Source organism: Oryza glaberrima, chromosome 7 (genome assembly GCF_000147395.1).
Source record: "Oryza glaberrima chromosome 7, OglaRS2, whole genome shotgun sequence".
Classification (NCBI taxonomy): Eukaryota; Viridiplantae; Streptophyta; class Magnoliopsida; order Poales; family Poaceae; genus Oryza; species Oryza glaberrima.
This window is the reverse complement of record NC_068332.1, coordinates 24,167,294-24,193,493: the sequence shown is the minus strand read 5'-3', so window position 1 is coordinate 24,193,493 and position 26,200 is coordinate 24,167,294. Positions and strand designations below refer to the sequence as shown.

General features: G+C 41.3%; 4 protein-coding genes and 1 long non-coding RNA gene across 5 annotated transcripts; 3 read left to right on the top strand and 2 right to left on the bottom strand.

The window, feature by feature from the left end:
* Positions 1-492: 492 nt before the first annotated feature.
* Positions 493-4,628, top strand: LOC127778472 (uncharacterized). Its single transcript, XM_052305076.1, has 4 exons — positions 493-662; positions 1,106-1,464; positions 1,542-2,340; positions 2,881-4,628. Exons 2-4 carry the CDS (start codon positions 1,108-1,110, stop codon positions 2,901-2,903), a joined length of 1,179 nt encoding a protein of 392 aa, XP_052161036.1. The 5' UTR covers positions 493-662; positions 1,106-1,107; the 3' UTR covers positions 2,904-4,628.
* Positions 4,629-6,708: 2,080 nt separating this feature from the next.
* Positions 6,709-10,006, top strand: LOC127778234 (uncharacterized). Its single transcript, XR_008018469.1, has 4 exons — positions 6,709-7,337; positions 9,160-9,207; positions 9,457-9,502; positions 9,879-10,006. It is a non-coding gene; the product is annotated as an uncharacterized LOC127778234 (long non-coding RNA).
* Positions 10,007-10,770: 764 nt separating this feature from the next.
* On the bottom strand, positions 10,771-12,843 carry LOC127779687 (uncharacterized). Its single transcript, XM_052306549.1, has 3 exons — positions 12,572-12,843; positions 11,137-11,293; positions 10,771-11,042 (listed from the first exon to the last, which is right to left on the bottom strand). Exons 1-3 carry the CDS (start codon positions 12,841-12,843, stop codon positions 10,995-10,997), a joined length of 477 nt encoding a protein of 158 aa, XP_052162509.1. The 3' UTR covers positions 10,771-10,994.
* A 1,293-nt stretch (positions 12,844-14,136) lies between these two features.
* On the bottom strand, positions 14,137-15,834 carry LOC127779685 (uncharacterized). Its single transcript, XM_052306548.1, is given in 2 exon segments — positions 14,137-14,339; positions 14,341-15,834. Coding segments are annotated over 2 exon segments (1,425 nt in total). The 5' UTR covers positions 15,715-15,834; the 3' UTR covers positions 14,137-14,288.
* Positions 15,835-17,466: 1,632 nt separating this feature from the next.
* On the top strand, positions 17,467-23,203 carry LOC127778288 (uncharacterized). The gene is made up of 12 exons (XM_052304867.1): positions 17,467-17,709; positions 17,796-17,857; positions 17,932-18,005; positions 18,116-18,247; positions 18,355-18,437; positions 19,198-19,249; positions 19,860-19,952; positions 21,025-21,093; positions 21,181-21,282; positions 21,462-21,530; positions 22,173-22,229; positions 22,764-23,203. Exons 1-12 carry the CDS (start codon positions 17,624-17,626, stop codon positions 22,848-22,850), a joined length of 966 nt encoding a protein of 321 aa, XP_052160827.1. The 5' UTR covers positions 17,467-17,623; the 3' UTR covers positions 22,851-23,203.
* Positions 23,204-26,200: the final 2,997 nt, after the last annotated feature.

Here is a 26,200-nt window from a genome sequence, read left to right as displayed (position 1 = left end):
TTGACGCCGTTGACTTTTTTAAAAATGTTTAACCGTTCGTCTTATTAAAAAATTTAAGTAATTATTAATTCTTTTCCTATCATTTGATTTATTGTTAATTATACTTTTATGTATACATATAGTTTTACACATTTCATAAATTTTTTGAATAATACGAACGGTCAAACATGTTTTGAAAAATCAACGGCGTCAAACATTTAAGGAAGGAGGGAGTATATATTTTATATAAAAATATGTATTTTATAAAATCTGATAGTATTCCGATCATAGTATTCGATACTATGATAATACAGATCAAAAACGATTATCTCGATAGTGATTACCGGGATGTGCCCATCGTTTCCCTTCTGATGGAAAATGCTTAGGAAATCCTAGTCCTAAAGACCCTAATCCGAATCCAGTGGTATTGGATCACAGATGTCCAAGCGACAAAGCCCAACGAGATGAGGAATCCAATTACCGGCCTGCCTCCCTCCCAGTCCCAGTCCCAGTCCCACTCCTACACCCACACCAACCAGCAACCCTAAATCCCTAATCCGGTTCCTACCATTCCCAAATCCCAATCCCATCTCCCCTCCGCCGCTTTTGCTCCCGCCGTCCGTCCCGGAGCCGCCTCTCTCCGGCCGCCGCCGCCGCCGCCGCCTCTCGTGACGTGACGTGAGGTATTATTCCCTTCCTCCTCCTCCTCCTCTCCCCTCGCCGATGGCCGCAGCGGCTGGCTTTGACATCTCCCCCGCCGTTCGCCTCGCCCTCTCCGACGAACACGCCTCCAGTACTGCCGCCGCCTCGATGACTTCTTCTCTCATCGGCTAGCCGTCGAACTCCTCCTATGGACATGGATAATGGAGTGATATACTACGTTGTTGTAAAACCCTAGCTTGTATGAACTGTTCTGTACATGTAAGGCTGTGTTCTAATGTTCAAAGTTACCAACCTCTGTTCGCTTGTTTTTCGCGCGCAAACTTCCCGAACTACTAAATGATGTGTTTATTAAAAAAATCATGTTAATCTATTTTTCAATTCTTTTCAGATAATATTAATTATTGTATGTTAATAAGCAACTCCTTTTTATATGCACCCTAAGCTGATTATGATTTTGTTCTAGGGATGAGTCAAACTCAGTGCTCCAAAGTTGTGCGTGGCAGAGGCAGGAACAAAAGGAAATGGACAGCCGATGAAGATGAGGAGCTTGTCAAAGCATTGTGCGAGGTTTCTCTTGATCCTAGATTTAAGGTCGAAGGAGGGGGATTCAAGAACTGTTATTCTCAAGGGATAGAGAACATTCTTGCGCAAAGGCTGCCAGGCCGTGGTATTAGATCCAGTCCTCATGTCGATTCTCGGTTAAAAGTGCTGAAGAGGAAGTATTATGCGATCAAAGATATGTTAGCGTTGCCCAGGTTCTCGTGGGACGGCATGCGGAAGATGATTCAGTGTGAAAAAGAGTTATATGATGCTCATTGCAAAGTAAGCCATTCTAAGTATTTTTGTACATTTGTTTTTATCATAATGTGTTTTTGTTACGACTTGTTTATTTTCTGCAGGATCATCCTAGAGCCAAGAGTTTGTATGGTATCCCATTTCCATATTTTGATACATTTGATGTAATATATGGCAAGGACAGAACAGGCAGAGAGGAGGAGGAATTGTCCGATGAAGTGGTTGCTGACACGGAGAATGAAAACACAGACGAGGTCGGAGATGAGGATGGGGACAAGGATAGGGAATCCGCAGGGCCATCTGGTCGCTCCTTGGATGTGGCATCAAGCTGTAAGAGGCAAAAGAAACATAGTAATGGCACGAAAAGGAGTAGGACTGAATCAAACTTTCCTTCTCCAAGGATGCTTAAGGATGTGCATAGCCACTTTCAGAATTCCATTCAACATGTCAGCACCATGGCGACAGCAATGGAGTTGTTCAAGGATGTGCACAATCACTTCCAAAATGTTGTTCAGCATGCCAATGCGATGGCCACGGCAATGGAGATGTTCAGGGATGCACATGATCACTTCCAGGGTGCTGTGCAGAGTGTCAGCAGCGCAGCATCAGCCATCGAACGGTTCAAAGACGCACATGATCGTTTTCAGAATATCACTCACCATGGAAGCATGGTAGCAGCAGTGATGGAATGTGGTACCGATCATACACAAGAGAAGAAGATGTGCGAGGAACCCCAACAAAAGGCCAAAGTGACAGCTATAGCTGAAATTCAAAAGCTTGGCCTTACTGGAAGCGAGGTGGTCTTCGCAGCAAGTATTTTCGCAAAGGAACCAAACCAAATGGAGATGTTTTTAGCACTCCCAGAAATCTATAAGAGGGACTACATAGTCCAAATGCTCAACGGTATGTTACGCGATCCACAAATCCCTCATAAATTTCATGATTGCAGCTCACTTCATTCTAAGAATGATGAGGGGGTGGGACAGTAAAGGAAAGCATTTGATGCAAATTCTAACCTTTCTACTTCACTACTCTTGGATAACTTATCTTAAGATTTTCATGCTATACTTAGTCTTAAATAGTATATGTGCACTAGCATGTTAGGCTGCTAGCCACCCATGAGTACTTGCTAAGTTAGTAATTGAGGGTAATTAAAGCATATAAATAGAGATCAGAACCACCATGTCCCCATTACCAATTACTAATAAAGTTGACTGTTTTTCATCGATAACTTGACTATGATCTTGTCTTTGAGAATTTTAGATTAAACTCTTGCTCCTTTTGGCATTTCTTGCCCCTAGAGTGATATCTAGCATAATACGGAAATACTGTCCCTTGATAATTTGTAGTTTCAGTTATTTGTTTTGAGTTGAGCTGCAGTATTTTTCTTTGTCAAAATGATGCTAATCCAGTGTCGCATTTCACCTTCTCTTTTTGTTCCAGGTGGGCAATCTCTCCGGTATTAGCTGAAGCTAGGGATGAAAACGGATCGGAAACGGACGGAAACTAGCTTTATCATATTCGTTTTCATATTTTTTTCGGAATCGGAATCGAAAACTCGGATACGGAAATGAAATCGAATATTATTGAATACAGATACGGAGTGAATACGAGACGGAACGAATACGGTAGCGAATATTTACCGGTATATAAAAAACCCCTCAAATTGAGTTTCTTGATCAAGGAAGTGATATCACTTATTATTTTAGTTCAACATCTCCAACATTTATATCGTCAATTTTGTAGACTGTCTCACAACCGTATGTGAAAATCGATTTTCATGGTTGTTCCTCTAAGAGATCCATATGCAAATATGATTATCATTTTCTATTCTCAAGACCTTTTACTAGATGTATAACTTACTTGCCATTGTATAAATTGGAGATGTTATTTATTTTACTTCACATATTCGAAACTTGCAATATTTGTTTTATGCTTTAAATGCTTTCAAATACAAATGTTATAAACTACAAAGTGGTAGATCCTGTTGAGCTCTACAACTTTGATATAGAACACATCTCCATCAGATGTCGTTTGAATTGTAGATCTGAGATTTTATAAAAATTAATATGGTATATTATAATGAATATTTAGACCCTTAAATGATCTCAAATAATAAAATAGTCAATAAGAAAATAAGAAAGTTGTAGATCTCATCGAGCTCTATAATGTTGATATAAAGTTTGTCTTCATCTGATTCCGTATGAAAAAGTTATGTATATATACGTGTTTTTTCTAAAATTTTATCAATGTCTGCAAAAATTCCAGATAGTTTCCGACCGTTTTCCGATTCCGACAGATAGTACCCTTACTGTATTCGTTTTCGTTTCCGAGAAAAAAATTCGAATTCGTTTCCGAATCCGAGAATTTTCGGATAGTTTCGACCGAAACTATCCGAATCCGAAAAATGGTCCGGACGGATGGAAACTATCCGAACCATTTTTATCCCTAGCTGAAGCAATATTGGAGAAAGTGAAGATCTGCAAATACTAATTAAGTACTCTCTCCGTCTCGTCCCATAATATAAGGGAATTCAGTACTCCCTCCGTCCCATAATATAAGGGATTTTCATTTTTTGTTTACAACGTTTGATCACTCTCTTATTCAATTCTTTTTGAAATTATGTATTATCTACAGTACTTTAAGCACAATTTTTTGTTTTTTATATTTGCAAAAAAAATGAATAAGACGAGTGGTCAAACGTTGTAAACAAAAACTCAAAATCCCTTATATTATGGGACGGAGGGAGTATAGTTTAGCGTTGTTAATTGGACTTATCCATCTACATTTGGCTAACGAAATCTTTTATTCTGCGGGCTATTAACGGGTGTTTAGGGTTCTCATTTTTAATGATGCAAATATTCCTGGGAACATGATTCCTCGTTGGCTCATTCCTTTCGTTCCGCTCATGTGCATTCCGTATCAATAACATGCCCTTTAAGCTAGTATGGCCTACCCGTAATGAGTACAAATCACTAAGCAGGTACAATAACGTGATTAAGCTGGCTCCAAATTTTCTCTCACCTTTCTAATCCTAGATTAAGCTAGCAAAATTGAAGAGAGAGAAAAGAGCAGGCGCTTAACCTGGCGCCGGGCGATAGCGCTGCATCCGATGCCGTATCGCTCGCATGCAGCCCACGAAGGCGATTAAAAACGCGTTATGTGGGTCCCACAAGAAAAATCCCTGATCCCCTCCTCCACCGCAACCACCGAAAATCCCCTCGCTCCGCCGCCCCTCCCTGCGCGTTCCTCTTCTCTCCCTGCGCGCGCATCTTCTCCGCTCCTGCGCGCGAAATCTTCTCCACCCCCTTGCGCGCGAAATCGCCGGCGACGCCTCATGTTCCTCTCCCTCTTCTGCCTGTGCGCGCGAAATCGCCGGCGCCTCGTGTTCTTCTTCCATAGCCCCGCCGCACGCCAGCCCTCCGCCATTGCCTCTCTCTGATCCCACCAAATCTTGCCCCCGATGCGCGCGAAAATGCCTCCCTCTTGCCAAATCGAAGCCAAATTGATGCCCAACAATCTCCCCAGCCGGCTCCACGAAAACCCCCATTCATCATCCACCCCTCCCAATCTTCTAGTTCTTCCTACCCCTCCCAATCTTCCTATCCAGTGCTCGCAAAATCACCGCCCCCAGGCTCGCTGCCTCTTTTGCTCCGCCCGCACGCCAATCCCTAGTTCTTCAACCCATGTCTCGCCGGACAAAGAGGGAGGTTGCGCCGCCTCCTCGAACCACCGCAAGCTCTTCTTGTACTCGAGGTGTTCCTGCGTCATCGGCAATACCATATCCATATAGAGGTCCTGTGCCATCTGGAGTGCCATATTCATATCAGCCGTCGAGCTCCTTTCCGCCTGGTTGGTTTGCCACAACACTGTCACAAGCCATGGCCAGCTCATCCGCTGATCTGATTGGTGGTGGCATTGGTGCTTGCCCTCCCCCTGCAGCCGGCGTGATGGATGTGCATCCTGATCTTGAAGGATGGTAAGCAATTTATATAAGACGAGCCCTTTTAATTTTATCTGTCAGGAATTGCTGTTGTTTGTATGTTTGGTTGTCATATATAGATATCAATAGTTGGATTTGTTGACTGTGAGATTGCAACTGCTATTAAGTAATGTGGATTCTCAAGTTGATTAGTATTGACAGGGGCGGATCCAGTATTTTTGATCAATGGTGTCAGCATAAACTCTAATAAGAAGCTTGATTTCTAAGTTATTGATCGATTGTTGAAATTAATTTATACTACACTGAATTAAATTATTGATCAATTTCTAAGTTATTGATCGATTTTTTTTGATCGATTGTTGAAATTAAATTATACTACACTGAATTAAAGTTATTAGATACACATGTAAAAAAATAGCACCGCCACTAATTTGTTTTTACTTAACCTGATGCGAGGAAGAAAATTAGAAGCTCCAGGCCCTGGCAAGCAGTTGCAAACAGCTAAACTGCTAGCTGCAGCTGCCTACCTATGTGGGTGTGTGGCCAACTAAATTAGTTAGAGTAATTTATGGGCAGAACAAATGGTGGCTCAATTACTGGCTACTGCTGTTTTCGTGTGAGTGTGATGTCAATTGGTAAGGTGCACTGGTGTCACTCATGGTAGAACAGAATTGGTGTTAGCTGACACCACAGCTAACACACTGGATCCGCCCCTGAGTATTGATCAACTTTCTTATACATACATACATAGATATATTTGCTGGTTGCTGAATATTTTTGCTTGGATTGAGTTGCCAGTTGGACTAACCTGGCAAGATTAGTGAATATAACACCTAATTACAAAGGAATAAAGTGAACTGATAATATTTGTAATAGTCGGTAGACAAATTTGCACATAATTTGATCAGCATTTGCATGTTCATGTTTTTATACAGGGGAAGGGAATCTCGCCCTCCCGGTGGTTTTGTTAATTATATCAAAAGCCCATCAAACTTTGTACAACATGTGTTAGACGGGAACCAATCGCAGCCAATCAATGTTGACAATGCTGAAAGTGAAGGTGCCACTAGGACTGAGAAGCGCTTGGCATGGACTAAGGATGAAGACTTGAGATTGGTAAGTAACTTGTTCTTTATTTGCTAATGGATAAATGTCAATAGCATTACTAGTAACAATAACACACTTTTGTTAAAATTGTAGGTCAGCGCTTGGCTGAACAACTCAAATGATCCAATAGAATCAAATTACAAGAAGAATGAACAATATTGGGGGGATGTTGCTGCTGTTTATAACAACACTACCCCAAAAAACCGGATTAGACAAGTTAAGCAAGTCAAGGATCATTTTGGTAAAATCAAGAAAAAGGTCGGCAATTTTTGTTGTGCTTGGAAGGAGGCTAATTCGTTATATGCTAGTGGGGAGTCTAAACTTGACCTGATGGACAAGGCATCGAAGATATATGATGATGACTTCAAGGATGGGCCATTTATGTTTATGCATTGTTGGAATGAACTAAAAAACCAACCGAAATGGCATGCATATTTGGACCAGCTTGACAAGTCTAAAAAAAGGAAGCTAGATATCAATGATGTCATCCCCCTTGATGATGATGAAGATATCCCACGACCAATTGGAGCCAAGGCAGCTAAGATGCAGCGGAGTGGCAAAGGAAAAGGCAAGATGCAAGACTGCAAATTTGAGTTAGAAGATGACATCCGCAAATTTATGGATGCACATGAAGCAGCCAAGGAAGGGCAAAGTGAAATGTTAGAGACTCAAAGACGTGTTTCTAGTGAGAATCTTGAAGCTAAGAGGCTTACTCGTCAAACAGCTATGATTGAAACCTATCGGGAGTTAATGAACAAAGACACAAGGGAGATGCCTGATGATGTGAGGTCTGAGTTTCTGTTCATGCTGCAATGCATGAGAGAAGAGATATTCACAAAAAACAAGTGAGGTATGCATCTTTATATGTTATTTTTAGTAGTAAATCATGCATATTTTCAGCAGTTCAGCAGGAATTTCTCCATATTAAAATGCAGTCAAATGGATTTAATTTGAACTAGTCCAAAAAACCATGTAGTCAATCCAATTTTCTATGCAATATTAATAGCAGCCAACCCAAATTAATAGCTAGTCCCCTATTTCATGCTGATTAACAGCAGTCACTCCAAATAACCATGCAGTCACTGCAAAGTTTCATGCTGATTGCAGCTGGTCCAAATAACCATGCAGTCAACACAAAATTTTTATTGCAATCAATCTAACTGCAATCAGTCTAACACATCCATCTATATATACCATTCTCTTCTATTCTGAAACTATCAAACCAATCCATCCTATTCTGAAACTACCATGTCAGACTCATCCTCAAACGCATCCTCTTACTCAGATGACCTAGACCCATCCAAAATTCTTGAGAAATACATTTCTGATCAGAATGCCCTAGATTCCTTTGCTACTAGAATCATAGAGAAGATCAAGACTAAGTTTGCAGCCGGGCTCCTCAAGCGCCAAAGTGGATCAAGGAAGACCATTGCAAGGGGATCATGGAGAAGGTCACCGACGTTTGGTGGCTGATTACTTTGCAGATCATCCACTCTACCCTGAGAGAATGTTTCGCACACGATTTCGTATGCGAAAGCATCTCTTTTTACGTATTATGGAAGCCCTAGGTCAGTGGTCTCCTTACTTTACCCAAAGAGAAGATTGCTCTGGTCGCACAGGCCTTTCTCCACTTCAAAAATGCACAGCTGCGATCCGTATGTTAGCATATGGCACTCCTGCTGATGCCTTAGATGAGTACTTACTAATTGGTAAGAGCACTGCCTTAGAGTGCTTGGACACTTTTGCACAAGGGGTGATTGAGGTCTTTGGAGGGCAGTATTTGCGACGCCCTACAAGTGATGATATAGAGCACATACTGCAGGTTAATGAGTCTCGTGGCTTTCCGGGTATGCTAGGGAGTATTGATTGCATGCATTGGAGGTGGGAGAGTTGTCCGAGAGCTTGGAGGGGGCAATTCACCCGTGGTGACTATAAAGTCCCAACAATTATCCTTGAAGCGGTTGCTTCTCATGATCTTTGGATTTGGCATGCATTCTTTGGTGTCGCTGGTTCTAACAACGACATCAATGTGCTGAATCAATCTCCTTTGTTCCTTGAACAAGTGAGAGGGGAAGCTCCTCGGGTTCATTTTTTCGTCAATGGGAATGAGTACAACAATGGGTACTATCTTGCTGATGGTATATACCCAGAATGGGCAGTCTTCATGAAGACTATATCACCTCCACAAATAGAGAAGCACAAGTTATTTGCTGAACGTCAAGAAGGGGCAAGGGAAGACGTGGAGCGGGCTTTTGGGGTATTGCAAGCCCGTTTCAACATTGTGCGCCGTCCAGCAAAGAAGTGGAAACGAAAGAGTGTTGGGAGAATCATGCTAACTTGTGTGATTCTCCACAATATGATTGTTGAAGATGAGAGAGAGGATGCGATATGTGACCTTAACCTCAATAGAGTTCCTAGGACATCAATAGTTCTGCCTCCTAAAGTAACTACCGGTGATAACCCATGTTTTACCGATGTGCTACGTAGGAAATCTGCTATTCGTGCTCGTTCAGTGCATACCCAGCTAAAAAAAGATTTAATTGAGCACATTTGGAATCGGTTTGGAAATATGCAATGTACATAATCATGGTAGGGTAATAAGCATATCATCACTTTATTTTTTTTGTCATATATAGAGCATTTTAATTTACCTTTGTATCTGTTTTTTTCAGGATCACTTGTGCTCTGTTGTCTACTGAATGATGATGCACTTCTTTCAGGTAACCATCCTAAACTCATAGAAAAGGGGTCAAACAATCCAATGATATGTTTTAAAACCTGAGTACTATGATCCAAACAAGTAGCTTTCTTACTTTGTCCACTTCCTGAATCATCTAAAGTTCTGTGCATCATTGCCCCAAGCAACAAATTGTTGTGGTTTGGACTATTTATTTCCAACGTCTATGCTCCAAGCATTTCCTTTAACTTTCTTGTTTGAGCATCTTGATTTATTCAACTCTATATTTCAGGTGGATGCTATGTCCTAGATGCTGATTTTGGTTGTATTATTTGCAGGTATGCATTTATAAATGTTGATTTTATAAGTTGTGCACCGAATCAAATTCTTAGCAATTCATCACTTCTTCCATCAAATTAGTAGTACTGGATTATCATATATAATGGCGACCTGGACAACCATAGCGTGTCATTGTTGCAAGAATTTGTCGTACATTTGAATTGTAGCTGTGTAGATCATTCACTTGTTCATACAAAGTTATTGCTATGTTGCACAATAGAGTTATTAATTTCACAAATACCTTACTGGAATTAGCAAAACAGTATTACCATGACAAAAAAAAAAGACCAACATATTAACTTCCTAGAATTAGAAGTACACTTGTATTTATTTTTACATATATAATCTTATATTCTGCTCAATTATTCCCTACAGAGATGGCAGTTATTAGAGTCGTTGGCGGCAATAGAGCAAGATGGCAGTTGTTCAATGGAGACCAAGAACTTTTATCTCATTTTAGTTGTCCTTTTGTTAAATGTGACGTTGTCAGTATTCCTGCAAATTTGGCCAGTGTGGATATTTAGTCTTTAATTAGATCAAGAACTTTCATCGAAGTGTGACTTGTTTTCAGTATTCCTTTTGTTAAATGTTATGACTTTTGAATATCTGTAACTGTTTGGTTTATTGTCTGAAACCATTTTCCTGAGTTAGTATTGATCATGTTGCGTGCATTTGTTGGTGCACCAAAATAGCCACAAAGATAGATGTTACTACTGATCACAACAGCTGTTGTATCCATGCAATATTTAATGTTTGTATGCTTTAACCAAGGCAGCTTATAGCTAGCTTGTTGTATGAGTTGGCTCCTTAAGTTAGCTCTACCTTGACATGACAAAATTTTGGAGCTTACTGCTAGCTGTACTATTGACCTTGCTCTAACCCACCAAAATGCATGTCAAACCGTTCTACATTCTGAGATGTTTCGCGTTGCAAGATTTAACTTCGGAAACCAAGCCGCGTCGTTTCGTTTGTTAGCGAACTAACCAATAACATCCGAACCGAAATTAAGATGCCCAAGAAACCAACCAGATTGGAACATACGCGTCAGGAGTTTATTGCTACGGTGTGTCAAAGTATATCTCCACGCAAGAAAATCTCAGCAAGATGCCAACTCTCACAACCATCATGGTATCGCAAAAATAATACTCGCAACCATTCAGGATCTTAAGGCTTCTCAGTTCTCACCATTTGTACGCCATGCGAATGGTGAAATCAGAAAACACCATGTCACCATAGTGAAGCAACGAGTACATGTAGCCATCACCAATCAAAAGAAAACACAAAGCAGGAACATGCAATTAAATGGGGAAATGCAACGATGCCAATGTTCTCACATTGCTGATAAGTTAGCATCAATTTGCTGACATCAGATATAAACAAATAACAACAAAGCGAACCAAAATGTGCTCAGATTGACAGTATTATTTTGCAACCAAAGACAATGTAGCCTGGATGGTACCACTTCCATGCCAAGTTGAGATACTGAACCGCCTACTCTTTTTTCCCAATACCGTGGGACATGTTGTAAACTCCACGGCCCTGTTTATAAAACAGCAAATAAGTTATTGACTGAACAAGACTACAGGAACAAGAACAGAGTAGCATAGGCAACAAATTGAAACTTTCAACTTACAATCATGAACAAGCTGGTGCCAGCCAGCGCAAGGGGAATGGCAACAGATGTGATCACATCGTAACGCCCCTTCAGGTAGGTGTGCTTGGTTAAATTCTGAAAATATTGCTGTTGCTTAAACAGCTTCTCACGTGGCACAAATGGTGCCTCTGTCATCCTGCATTATGACACAAGGAGCTAAGACAACTTGATCATATCAACACAATAATTTCACTCAAGCAAATCCTCACTTCCTCAGAGAGAATATTAATCTCCATGAACAATTTTATATAATCATTGAACTATTGAATTTGCTAGCCATAAACATCATAATTGGATTTAAACTCCCGTACTGATCTGAGTACCGCACAGTTTTTAAACAGTTAGCTGTCTCTAGCAAGAAATACTTACTTATAATTCTACAACATAGCACAGTAGTCCGTTTCCCAAGCATTTTCTGAGCTCTTTGAACAGCAAAATGTATTTGAACTTTGTACACAAACATAACCATATGAAGCAGATTCGAACTAGCAACAGATAATATGTACTTGAATGTGTAACTAGTTAAAGTAATCACCCTAGATCTTACCCAAAATAAAAGCAGACGAGGTCAACATATGTAGGCTGCATAAACTATTTTTGATTGAAATTAATATAGAGCAGTTTAACGGTCGTCATTACATAGTTGATTAGATAGTTGATCATGAAGAACCGGTATTGCAAATCATAAAATTAGAACACGGTGAGGCATCTGGAGTATGAGTATGAGACAAATCAGTCATGTCATTGTACGGAAAAGGAAACCGACATAACTATTTAGTCAACACTTGAGACTTCATAATGGCACTAGCACATTCCCAATTGCAGAGTACTCTGACACTCCTATCCATGACGCAACGATCTCTAAGAGTACGAGTTGAAACACATAAGCACCGCTACAGGAGCTCTCAAATATCAATGAGAGCGCTATTTCATGTTCAATTAAGCATGTATTCATCACACCGAAGCAGACCCAATAAACCATGAAATGCATGTGAATTCACTCAGGGATACCAAATTCCAAGATATACCAAGCCATATAAAACCCCACATCTAGCAAATTTTAATCAAACAACGCGATCACGAAATCACCTAGACACCAAGCATACCATATCATCCCTAAAGCGCGGCCGAGCAAAGAGTTCACGTCAAGACACGAAACTTGGGCGCATCCCGCATCAGCTGGATCCTAGCCATAAGGACGAATCCCTCGCCCAACGTCGCAACACGGCATGAATCCTCCCATCCACCGAGCCACGAATCCCGCGAACAATCGAGCGCGATACGGACGAATCCCTCCCCCCAAGTCAACATGGCCACCAAGGGACACGAATCCTTCCATCCCATCTACCCGAGCCACGGATTCCGAGAACAACCGAGAGAGGCGCGCAGAGGGAGAGGAGGGGACGACGCGTACCTCGATGGCTGAGACGCGCGGGTCGGAGGAGGCCGGCGGCGGCGGCGGCGGCGGCGGAGCAGGTGGATCTGCGAAGAGATGGTTGACCTGACGGAGGAAGAAGGGAAGGAGGCGACCCGGCAGCGGCTTTTGTGGACGCTCTCGGGCGGGCCGGACTGGGCTGGGAATGTCGTAAATGGGCCGTTATATTGGGTAAAATTTGGCCCAGGATATTGCTCTTGCCTTGTTCGACCCAGGATGAAGTGTGCAGCTGCTTGCTGCCACATGATCATATATTGGTTTTGTTTGGGAGAGTTTTAAAATTCTGAGTAATATAAAAAAAAAAACTATGTTTCTCGGCTTCTGGTTTCTAATTCATGTCCTAGATTATATAACTACAGATTCTTAGAATATAAGAATCTAGGTGAGAAGATTTGAACTGTTTAGGGAACTGGAGATTTTAGAAAAAGTTCCCCCCAAACAAGACCATTATAACTTGAGGCAGCTTGAACAATGAACAGATTATGAATGAAGCAGGTTAGGATTCAGAAGATTTGAGGTTGACAGAAATTCAGCGAATCAGAAGGGCAGCATAGCTGTACCAGCATCTTCCCAAATGAAAGTTCTCCAAAAAAAAAAAGAGAAAAAGTTCTAAAGAAAAAGGCTGCTGTTGATACCCAAACCGGAGCTAGGCAAACAGGCACAATAACTGGAGCTAAGCCATTTTGTTGGTAAAAACCATGGTAATTGAAATTTTGTTTGCTCTGTAGTTACATACATCTTGGGTCTGGAAACAGCCATATGCCGATATTGTATCATACAGGAATGACAGGCAAATTTCTGTACATTTTGCTTCCCTACATTCCAAATTCAATACAGAAAGAACTCATACTGCTTTATATGCTAGTATGATGCATAAGCTTCATCAGCGTTTTGCCATGACATGTGTAAGGCATGTGCTGAATGAATATTACCCTGTTACAAGGCACTGAATAATGGACAACTGTTGGAAAACGTAATAGCAGTAACAGATGACTATTGTCTACTTGATATAGTTTTTTAGTGTATCATACAACTATCAAGTAAAATTGATATAGAAATATCTTACATAGAGAACTGTAAAACTTACAATTTACATATAATGGTCGCATTGTACCAGTCTAAGTTGTGAAAGAAGCAAGAACACAGAATTCAGAACAAATGTGTTTTTGGTGCCCACTGGCACCAGCGTCCCCATGTGCAGAAATGGCAAAATGCACATATCCAAAAGAGTAAAAAATGGACTTAGTATGCACAAAACTGTATAAACCTGTAAATTTTAATATAAATATCAGCCTTGTATCCTATGTCCACTATCTGCTACTATTGGAATCTTGGTGAGAGCTTGATCACTAATGAATGAAACCTACATCACTGAGGGGTGATGTCGATTTTGCAGTCATAACTTTATTCAGTATGTCCTGATTCAAAGGTTGTGTGGGAACAAATCGTCCAAATGCTATTCCAAATTCTAGTGCAGCCTACGTATTTTAACTGAACAACACATAGTCAAATAAAACAAAAATATTTACAGTGATATAAAGACATCAACGAATTGACGCATAGCCAATTGCCATTTGATAACACCAAGTTTAGTTTACAAACGTATCCATAACATAATCAGCACAGCTAAACCAATTTTATTGGCCACATTTCAGTATCTTGCACAAGTAATTGGCAAAAAAGTATAGAGATACAATCAACACTTCATACCAGGTTGGCACGTTGTTTTTTCAGCCTTATCATCATCAATCATCCTCGATATCCCAGCTCAAATCCTCATCATCTTCAGCAACACTGAGCCTCTTCCGCAATTCCTCCTTTAAAGCAGAGCTTGAGTCATTATTGCTCCCTCTCTTCTCTTCATGCTCCCCAAGATCCTCAATCTCATCCCACTCAAGATCCTCTTCCTCGGTCGTTGTTCGCTGCCTAGACACCATGGAGTAGTCACTATCCTTGCTTGAGTCGCTTGTCTCATGCTTTGCTCCGTCTTTCACCGCATCATCTCCTGTGCTTGAACGTGGTTCTTCAGTGACAGCTTTCTTGTCACTTGATTCTTCAATGTTCGAAACGGATGCCTCTTCCTTCTCCCTCTTGTCCACCACCACCATAGAGCTGCCAAAAACCTCCGGTTGCGGTGCATCGGCATTCTGCTGTTCCTTCTCCAAACAGTGTGATTCTTCCACTGCCTCAACTTCCTTTTCTTCCACAATCCTCTCGCTTTCCTTATCCCCCGCTACACGTTCGACATCTTCTTCGATCGGTTCTTGCTTTGATCCTTCCTCTTTCGCTTCCGCTCTTTGTTGTTCTTCCTCATCCTCATCATCCACCTCCCAGCTCAAATCCTCCTCGTCCTCCTCCGCCGCGAAAACCCGCTTCACGAGCTTCGCTCTAGCATCCTCCTGCTGCTTCAACCTATGAACACGGTAGAAGTACCTCGCCCAGAACACCTCGCTCTCCACCGTGCCCGGCACGAGCTTCTCCACCATCCCTTCCAACGCATCGCTCTCGTAGCACAACGCCTCGATCTCCCCACTCCTCTCATCCACGCTAAACCCTACCCTCCACGCTGCGAAGTCATCGGAGTCCTCAGGATCGGAGGTGAACGTGGCCGGATCCGACTGGAGCGCGCGGAGCTGCGCCTCGAAGCGGCTGTACCGGACCTGCCCCGAGGCGGAGCTGGGCTCGGATTCGCCGCCGCCGCCGTCCGAGTGCCCGGTGGCGGGGGCTGCGGCGGCGGCGGCGGCGACCTGCGCGATGGCGTCCTTGCCCTGCGCGACGATGTCGGCGAGGCCGTCGAGCGCGTGGGCGTGCGCCGGGAGGTCCCGCGCGGCGCGGGCCGCGGCGTCGCGGAGCGCCTCGGTCTCGCGGCGCAGGCCGGTGCCGAACTCGGCGAGGTCGCGGCGGTAGGCCTCGAGCACGGTCTCCGACTGGGAGGTGAGCGTCTTGAGCAGCCCGCCGAAGCCCCATCCCCCGCCCCCACCCCCACCCCCGCCGCCGCCGACGTCGTCGTCAGTGGGTGGGGTCGACGTGGATCCGGCGTGCTCCTGCTCCGTCTCCGGCGGCGGCGGCGGGGAGGACGGGCCGGGCTCGGGCTCGGCGAGGATGGACTTGAAGAAATCCATGGCGATTTGGATCGGATCGGATCGGAGGAGGAGGAGGGGAAGGTGGTGCGTTGGTTTGCTTGGTGTTGGTGGGCTTGTGTTGCGGTGCGAGGAAGAATGACAAGGGACGTGTTTTGGATTGATTGAGTTGCACACGCTTGCATCGGTCGGCTTGGGAATGGATTCCTTGCCTTGTAACCGCACGTGCGATTTTGTATCTAACGTAATTCAAACACGGCAAGTTATACGAGTAAATTGACATTATGCCATTCTTGGAGATGGACTCCACTAAATTTGCTATTTTTAAATTGGGATTCGCTATAACACCACTCTCAAACAATGACAATATGCTAGAATACATTTTCTCTCATTTACTTATTTTTTTTGCACTTTCTACACATTGAAGGGACTAAAATGCCCTTAGTTCCGTATGTTCTTTTTCTCATGCCAAAGTTACATAACTGTCACTAACGATCTCATCGACCGGCGTGCCGCCAAAGCCGCAGCCTCCTTTGTGGCGTTCTCCTACGACCGTTGTCTTCGACCTTACCACTGGTACGCCCCGTCGTTGTCAGCTGGTCCATCTCGACAAGCTATGGATGACGCAGTAGGGCAGCCATGGCCATCCCCAACTCCATACACTCGTCAGATCTACATAGGAGGACAACGGGCTGCACCACCATGCTAGTGTTAGGTGGTGCTTGTGGCTGCGGCATCGTCGTTGTCATTAGATGCAATGAAGCAGGGCGACGTGCAGGTCGTGGTGCTTTTCCCCGCTGAGGTCATGCTGGTTCATTCGGTGGTCGACGACGAATCAGCAATGATGCGTACGCAAACATGAGGAGGAACAGCGGCGGTGAGCATGAGTGTGGAGGTAGGCTCGCTGGTCCCGTCCTGGCACTGCCACTGTCCCACCAGCCACCGAAACATCTTTGTCGCAGTCACATGAACAAGCTAATCAATTTGATTGTGTTTTTTTGTTCTATAGATGTTGTGTTGAGAGCGCTGATGTAATGATGCTAGGTGCGTCAGGTGATGTAATTTTCGAATGGAATTAGCGCAGCTGCTGGCGATGGACACGGATGCAATTATGCACCACAGCACCAGCCATGACTCGCGGCAGCGGTGAGACAACAGGGGATTGAGCAAGGGTATCTTGGTCAGCTCACCAAGGAAATCAGGGTAGAGTTCATTTAATTTGGAAGAAATGAGAGAAAATACATTCTAATATATTGTCACAATTTGAGAGTGGTATTATAGTGAATCCTAATTTCAGGATAGCATATTGACGAAACCCAACTCCGATTATGGTAATTTTCTCGAAATCGAGGAAGTTGAATAGGCAACTCTAACATTGTTAGAACTCCGTGGTGAAGATCCAAACAAAAACAACGTAACTTTTTTTTTAGTTTTTTATTTGCAAAAATTCAAATTTTGACTTTTAGTTTGGTTTATTAGGCTCCGATGAAGCTCTTGGCAACTATGGGTCTGTTTAGATCCTCCAAAATGATAAAAGTTTTGCTATTTTGGATCTAAACACTAGTAGCAAAAGTTTTTAATTTAGTATTTGTTATTTGCTAGTCTAGGGTAGTAATTTTTACCAAAAAGTGTTTGGGGACCATGCGCTCTCTCTAGTGCTAAAATGATAAAATGATACATCTAAACACCAACTTTATACCAAATCTTTTACCACCAAAAATTTTACCATTTGCCATTCTAAATGGATTAACAGGCCCTCTAACAAAAGAACTCGGAGGAGAAGATCAAAGCAAGAACAGCCGCTCCTTTTCTTTCAACGGCTTGGATTGAGTCTCTCCCTAAAACCCTCGTCGCCGCCGCCGCCGCCGCCGCCGCCTTGGTTGGTTCCACTTCCACGCCGGCGCGCCGCTTCTTCTCCCGTCGTCGCCGGCGCCGAGACGATCCGCCGGCGATGGCTCTGGCTCGCCTCGGGCACGCTGTCACCGGACGCCTCCGCCGCCCTCTCCACCTCCTCCATCCTCCTCCGCCGCCGCTTACGTAATGCTCCCACTTCGGAATAGATCTCGTTCCCCGCGGCTCGAATCGGATATTCTGTTACTTCCTCTTTGCTGTTTCCGTTTCAGGGATCACCATGCCTCGGTTGCCCACTCGTTCGCGCTGATCCACGCGAGTACACGCGCAAGAGGTGAGCAACCCAGCGCTTGTTTTTCTTTCCCGGTTTAATTTGGGCTCCATTTCAATCATTTTTCGTGCCATTAGGTTTTGCAAGCTCGCCGTACAATGCCGGTGGCGTGATTGGTTACAGGGGGCGGTCGCCTGTCTATACTGTGAAGGTTTGAGTCATTATCGAGTTGGGGATGATGTACAATTTGCTGCCAATAAGGTGTTATGTGATTTTGTGCTGTAAATGTGATTTTGTGCTGTAAATTTGCATGTGCTGCAGGTTCTGGAGCTACTATTCCAAATAAATCATACAAGATCAATGTCGACAGCAGCACAGGCAGAGCCGCCATCATTATCGAAGGCACCGACACCGTCGCAAACATCATCGAAGGTGCCACTTGGTGCCCGCAAGGTGCGAGGACGAATCTGGTTTTCTGGTGTGATTTGGTTAGCTTAAGGGATTTCATATAATTGTTGAAGTTTTGTTCTTTTTATCTTGTTTTTTTTTTCTCTGTATAGGTCGGTATGAAGGTTGTCATGATGAGCCCTGGTTTTGTATATGAGCCATACAGCATTCGGGAACCAATCCCCTTCTGGAAAAGGTGAAATTACATTCTATATTTTGACCTTTATGCTTTGTCACGTGAATCAATACGTACGTAAATCAATCTGTACATGGTAATCAGTTCTCTTCCCTTTCCAAACACCGACCCATCTGCTAGTTTCCAGGACAGAATTGTTAGAGTGAGTAGCTTTAAGCTCAACACTAAAAGGTACAAATGACATGCTATTCCAGAGTGCAGCACTTGGGAATGAACATTACAGTTCAGTGCAGTGTTTTTGCCATTCCCCTTCATGGACGATAAACTTACTACTGAGAAGTGTAACCTTTTTCTTTCTTCCTTACTGTATTTTTTTTCCTACAGCACGGCTGTGGCATTGCCATTTTAGTTTCTGAAAATGGATGGGGAAAATCATATATTTTCAGTTAAGACAGAAAACTAAGTTCACCAAGAGCACACTTAAGTGTGGAGCTAACTAACTAATAAATAAGTGATGGAGCCCCTTGAGAATGCAAAATCATGAGATATGCTTTCACCGTCTGCTACCCTAATATCTGCTGCCTTGGCTAAACAAACTTAGATGAGCTGAATGATGCAGAGACATTTCAAGCATTTTATTTCTCATGTTTGATTATGCTGATTCTCTCTATCTGATCCTACAAAAGTTAAATACTGTTAAGTGGCGCATTGATATCAAAACTTATATGTGTGCTAGAGGAATAAATATCCTTTAAATAAAACTGTCCTATCGCATGATAAAAGGTCTTCATAATCATAACCTTGGCTTATTGTGAATTAGATGGTTTACACCAAGTGGCTGGAGAAGAACAAAGGAGGACGTTATTCTGGAGGTACTGACTCTTTTGTCTAGAAAACTGCTTTTCATCTCTTATTTCCTTCTTACAACCTGTGACTACTTCTTTGATTAGTCAATTGAATTCTGGATTAGAAATTTAAAAGGCCTCCCTCTTTTTCCTTGATCACACATTACTTTTTTTCGATCCTTATCCATAGGCACCTGTGTGCCACCATTGACACAACCAATCTGGTCATACCTGGTTGTACATGATTATTTACCAGCTAGAACAATGATTGTTTACATGAAATGACACAAACTGAGATATTTAACAGAAACCTACTGTAGTTTTTTTTATGTTTTCCTTTTTATTTAGGTTCATGATGCTTGGCAACAGAGTTTCTTTATTATTGCTGTTCTTGAGTTGCCATGTTATAACAGTGCAATGCTGCATATATGAGTACACATTTTGGAGTACTGTCTTTTATTTGCATTATTTATTTTCTTACTTTCTATCCTATCAACATTCAACGATAACTTTTGGAATTTATTTGCTACCGCTGCAATACCTTAATGTATTTGATCTGAGATACCCTGCAATTTTCCTTTGTGATATTTTTATTTTCACGAATTGTGAGCTGATTAGTTGGTTGTTATACTGACAGATGAAGAATGCATATGCTGTGTCAAGATTGAGAAAGAAAACAGGCTATACCAAAAAGGAATTCTATGATCAAGCATTCAAGATATACAAGGAGGTACATTTCCTTTATCTCTTAGGAAACCAAATATACAAGTAGAATAATCTAAGCATTTTGATTACACTTACATAGGTTTCAGGTTTCCATGCAGATATCATGATCTGATAATGGAAGATAAGAGCTGTACCTAGTACCGACTGATTTATTTAATGTTTTCTCAATACCTATATTCGTTTGGTGATTTTAATTTTAGAATTTTGTAGTGTTCAATATTATTACAAGATAATATCATTTTTAATGGTGTTATCAGGTATACTGTTACCAGTGAAGGTTTGGCATACCTCTCTTGACAATCGTGTTTCCTAGGCACAGGCCTAGACCAATAACTAGTATAGTTTTCATAAGTGTTCAGTAGATAAATGGTCCAAATTACTGATTTGCGATCTTTATGGTTATGCCACTTTGTTGCTACTAAAGGTTGACATACTCCCTCCATCAAAGAATATAAGCACATCTGGAGTTTTTTTTTTTGGAGAGATTAAGTTGAGGTGAGGGAAAGCTGTGATTGGTTGGTATAAGTAAGTAGGTGGGGATGTCCTTATATTATGGACAAATTTCAAACTCTAGACTCCCTTATATTTCTGGACAGAGGGAGTAGTAACAGGCTGGTGAATTTTCTACCTCTTTTCCTTTTCTTGAGAAATAGCAATAGTCACTGAGCAGCATTCTTTTTTTCTTTTCCTGAGTTATCTTCTGGCTTGAATTGATCTCCGAGTTCTTCAGTGCATAGCATACATGACTTGTAGTGCGACCTTGCAATTTGTATGTAACATAGAATTTTGATTGTGTTCTCCTTATAAAGAATACTGTCTATATGTCAAATGCAAATTTAAGTGCCAACTACTACATATTTTCCCCATCGGTTACTCACGGCTGATTAGTGATTAAAAAAAGATTTATGGGTAAACCTTTTATATATGTGTTATTTGTGGCTTAAAAGCAAATGTTGAAAAAGAAACTACATTGAAAAAGCATCAAAATCAACTTCAAAAACAAGTTTTAAAATTCAAAATTTGGCAACGGCTTATAAGCCATAGGGCAAACAATGAGACCCTTCTTTCTCATTCAGGTTAACACACTGATGGCACATGGAGACACATCATCTCTCCGTAAAATATTGACAGAGAGAATGCATTCGGTAAGTTTTCACCTTACTGTGAGTGGATGTTAGACAAACTTTTGGAGGCATGCTATTTATTCTTCTCTCTTCTTTTTATGGGTGAAGACTATAAAAAATGAACTGAAGAAAAGACAATCCATGTGGAGTTCTGTTCACTGGGAATTGGTGGTGCCTGCTGTGTGCATAAGAACTTTGAGGGCTCGCATGGTAAGTTAAGATCTGATTTTCCTTGATTGCTGATTGTTTTTTATCTTGTACATATGTGACTCGGATCAAGTTATAGATGTTAAAATATGTCAGCTCTAATAACCATCCGTTTCATTATTCATGCATTTAATGTTTGCTGTCCAGTGATATTATGATTGGTTAACTATAAAACTTTGCAGATTGGACTCGATAAAAATGACCTTGACAAAGCTTTCATACAGCTTACGCTTGAATTCGTCACTAAACAGGTCCCGTACTTCCATTCCCTAAAGTTTAGCTGTTTGTGTGATTCAATGTGGTGCCACTACTTTCTTTGTTTGTGTCATTTGTCCTTGACTTTTATGGTTTGGCTTTTGTGTCTTTATATATCTTCTTTCTAGAATCTGCAGGAGAGCTGTGTATCTTTGCATTATTTCTTGCCCTCTTTGTGTAAATTGCATAATTTGTTCTGGTTTTCGTATTGCTGACCATGGAATCAATATCTATTATCTAATACTGTACCAAGTATTATGTTTAAGTTGGATAGCATTAAGCTACCTCTTGAAAGTCCCCACATGTGCTCGTATTCATCCTCTGACTGCTTGCACCATTAGGTGGGCATGCCCCTCTTAGTTTTCTTTAGAGCTTTCATGTCTACACAATTTGGAGATGTTCAGAATATGCATTGCTCATAAGCACCTGAAGTATAAACTTCAAAATGTCTACTTTTCAAAGATAGTTTTAATGCCTTGACTAAGTTATTCCCTGTATTTGGTTGGTCTCTGTTTCCTATTATTTTGTGCAATGATCATGAATAGATGGTTTAGTGGTTCTGAGGAGCACTGCATCCTATTGTCTTGTGCAGTACTGTATGTTCATCGCATGACAGTTTCTTAATTGTATTTCTGTAGAAATTTGAAGCCTATAATACAAAAGGTGAGGTCGTGTCTGGAGATAAGTCAAAAGAGGTAAGTAAAATATGGGTGACTATCTGAAGTTCTAATGTTCAAACAATGAAACAAGTGGGACTAGTTTTGTTCAGGCTTTATTTTTTTTAAAAAAAACACCAAGCATATAACTGACTTCAAATATTAGTTCACAATGATACATTGGAAATAATCTGTTAGTATCTAGTTTGCGACAATATTCTGGAAATTTAACAGCTGATTATTGTCTGGACTCTGGTGATTGAGCATCAGGGATTCTTATTGTTCTGTAAATTCCACAAAAGAGCACAGGGAGACAACATAGAATTTTAATCTTGTGTATTCCTCTGCATGATCCATCATGGGGATGTATATCTATCTTACATGTTATGAAAAGATTACGAAACTGTAGAGCAAATAAATGGAGAGACTAGACCATCAGTAACTCGTTACATTATAAGAAGCAGTTGTTTATATCATTCAAAAGCAGTTGTAGTTTCACACCTTATGACAGCCTAATCAATTGTTTCAACATGGTGACTCATGATGTTTTGGCGTGTGCAAATATTCTTATAGGTGCTTGTGAAAGATATATGGGTGTTTGAAAGATCCCTTTTTCACCCTGGAGCATACTGGCGTGTATGTGGAAGAATTACATTGTAAAAATCTCTTGGCAAGCACATACCAAGCTGAACAGTGGCTTTTGTTATGCACAGCGGTCTCAATAATTCTTTTGCCCTACCATCCTGTATTCCTCCTGTCTAACAATGTCTAACAAGATCTCCAGGCACCTATATACATGATGGTAGTTTATTTATCAGCAGAGGAAATAGGCACTCTTTTCTCTACACTTTTGTTAGGGAGGTAGCTGGGCATGTTCCCCTTCAGAATGGCTCTTTTTTTTTTTCACTGTCATCAGATTGCTGTCCTACAACAATACTCATACCTGATACGAAGTGATCATGTGACGCCTTCGCAAGGAAAAGCTTGAAATGTTTTGCCAGTTTCTACCTTTATCCTTTTTGCTAGTTACAATGTTTAACGCTGTGAACTGATGCTGATGGTGTGACAAGTAGTGGTACTTGTCTTAGGCTCATTGAATGAATCCTACAGACACTTTGATATTATATCCTGTGAGCTTGGTCCTCAAATTCTGAACATTTGCCATGTTTTTTTGGGAACCAATTCACTAGTCTTGTTGGTATGTTTACCATGCTTTGTTTCCTGGACTTGGAGTATCTGTCATCTGAGAAAATTGGTAGTGCAGATTACATGCTTCAGGCTTCAGCAATTACCTTCAGAATATGCTGGTTGCTTCTTCTCATGGACAATGTTTACCTTGAACTTCAGCATCCATTCATATCCAACATAGGGAAAGTTTGGGAAATATCATTGTAAATATTCATGAGTTGGGACGTGAGAAGGACATGTGAGACCTAGACTCAACGTCAATGGCACATCCGATGGTACTCCCTCCGTCCCAAATATAAGGACTTGTTCAGATTTCGTAGTACTAGGAAATGTCCCATCTGGTTTCTGGTTTTAAGTTCTTATATTTTGAAATAGAGGGAGTAGTTTTCAACTCCCTGATTTTTGCAATGGTGAATGGCAAATTGGCCCATCAAACATACGTGATAGCTCCTAGTCACTTCAGGTGTGTGTCTGTGTACAGTAGTTCTCTCTTTCGATGATGCTCACGTGATGGGAGGTTTGGAAGTTGGAACCAGATCCGCGTCCCATGTCGGGAGAAGCATGAACCACATGCACTGCCCGGTAATTGTCAAGCTAGATCCTCCAATGAAGGCCTTGTCCTTTCGAAGAAAAACAAGTACAATGTCTCTGTCTGTCTCAAAGAAGCTACTGCTACTGTGCATGGGTTAAAACTCTGCCACGGTGAGCAACCAAACTTTAGGCCCCTTTGAATCACAGGAATAAAAAAACGGAGAAATAGAAAAAACATAGGATTCTGATAGGAATGTAAGTGTAAAACAGAGGATTGCAAAACACAGGAAAAACGTAGGAATGATCGTTTGATTGGACCACAGGAAAAACACAGGAATTTGAGGAGAGATAAAGACTCAAAGGATTTTTTCCATGAGGTTCTACCTCTTGTTAAAATTCCCCCAAAACTTGTATAGGAAGAGGCATTCCATAGGAATTTCATAGGATTCCATAGGGTTCATTCCTTTGATTCAAAGGGCTTAGTAGGAAAAATTCCTATAGAAATAAAATCCTTTAAAATTTCTATGAATTTACTTTGAATCAAAAGGGCCTTACTGCATTTTGCCATGAGAAAGTTGTGAATGTTTCCTGCAAGATCCTTGTCAGGTTCCTCTGTGCCAAAGGCGGCCATTTTGATAGGCCAAAAGGTTTGCTCTCACTGTCACTGACCATGCATTTGCAAAGGTTAAACTATGCAGCAAACACTTGAAAAAGAAAATGATAGTGATTTACAAGCTAGTGGTAGCTGCTCACTTGCTCCATCTTTAAACAATGATTCTGCCGGCTATATGTGGCCAAGTTCCTTGCTACAGTTACCAGGACTATTCTAGTCCCATGCCTATCCACAGACCAAGAAACAACAACAAACCCTGTCATCTTAATCTGCAATCCTCCTTAATGGCACCATCATGTTGACTTTGGTAGTTAATCTCCTAAACCAAAATCCCCAACAAGCCCATTACATTACAGTTACAGCATCCTATTATACTGTAAATCCATCTCTTACCCCTTTTTCCTTATTCTAAATATAGTAGTATCTAAGTATCTGTTTAAGGGAGTTTGAGATTCTAAAAAGCAGTTGGTGATTTTTTTTTTAGGAAAAGCTAAATTAGCCACCTTCTAACTTTTAGTTTTTTTTTTCTAAATTTTATAACTATATATTCTTATGAACTATATGAGAATTTGACACTTCAACTTTTGAAAGAAGTTGGAACTAACAGAAGCTCCGTAAACCAGGCCTAGGCTAGCTTTTGGCTTTTGCAATGTCAACGGGGGATTAATCAAAACATGTTGCATTGGCGTACGCTGCAACTATAGCCCAGCTGTTTACACCACGCAGCCGGTGACATGACAGCAGGTAATGACAAATGCATGATGCACTTCAGCTTCCCCCTTGTGCAGTTGATTATTGGCCCCTCAAGATTAACATAAACACCTGCAGAATATTTCATGAGCAGACTCCTCTGTTATTAGTTAATTAAAGACTAGTGTGTCAGGGGTGTCCTGTATATGACAGTTTTGTTCACAACGACTTTGAGCTGCACAAATTAAAATCATTTCTTTTTCTTTCTTTTGCTTCTGATTTTTTCTCTTCGTCTGACGAAACGATCGGTTACTCAACGCCCAAGTGATGATCGATCGATGAACACAGCGACGACTTCTGAGAGAGTGACTTTCCAGGTCGTTTTGTACGCTGGCGTTTTGTAGGTAAACCCTGTTTTTATTTGATTTGACGTACTCGATTTTGAAGTTTCGGATTTTATATAACTTCATGGTATTCGTGAGCTTTTTCTGACAACAATATTCAGGAGGAATTTTATAAGGTTTAAGGATTTGTTTTTTTTAAGTATTCGTATGTTAGGGGATTTGTTGAGAAAATAATTATACTACAGAGAATCAAATCAGAAAGCTTAAAATTAGTGAAGCAAGATAAACTAAACTGCTTTCGTAGAGCTTTCATTCGGAAGAAAGAAAAATAAACAAAACTTCACGAGGATCTGGTGTTAATAGGAAACCAAATCGATTTATGGTGATTGGTGAGGAGAGTGACAAACCCAGCTATCAAGCCTTGACAGAATAGTAAATTGTGCTTGTGGCGAAAGCGTCTGTGTAGAATATAATCCCTCTGTTTGGCGTGAGCATTAGTATACTCTCTTCAGCATATAATTTGCCAAATGACATTTCTACACAAACACAAATGGGTTAAAACTTACAAAGTAAAAAAAAAATCACAAAAACATTTTATCAGGAGTCAGGCATCATTTGCACACGATAATTAATTTTAAAATCCT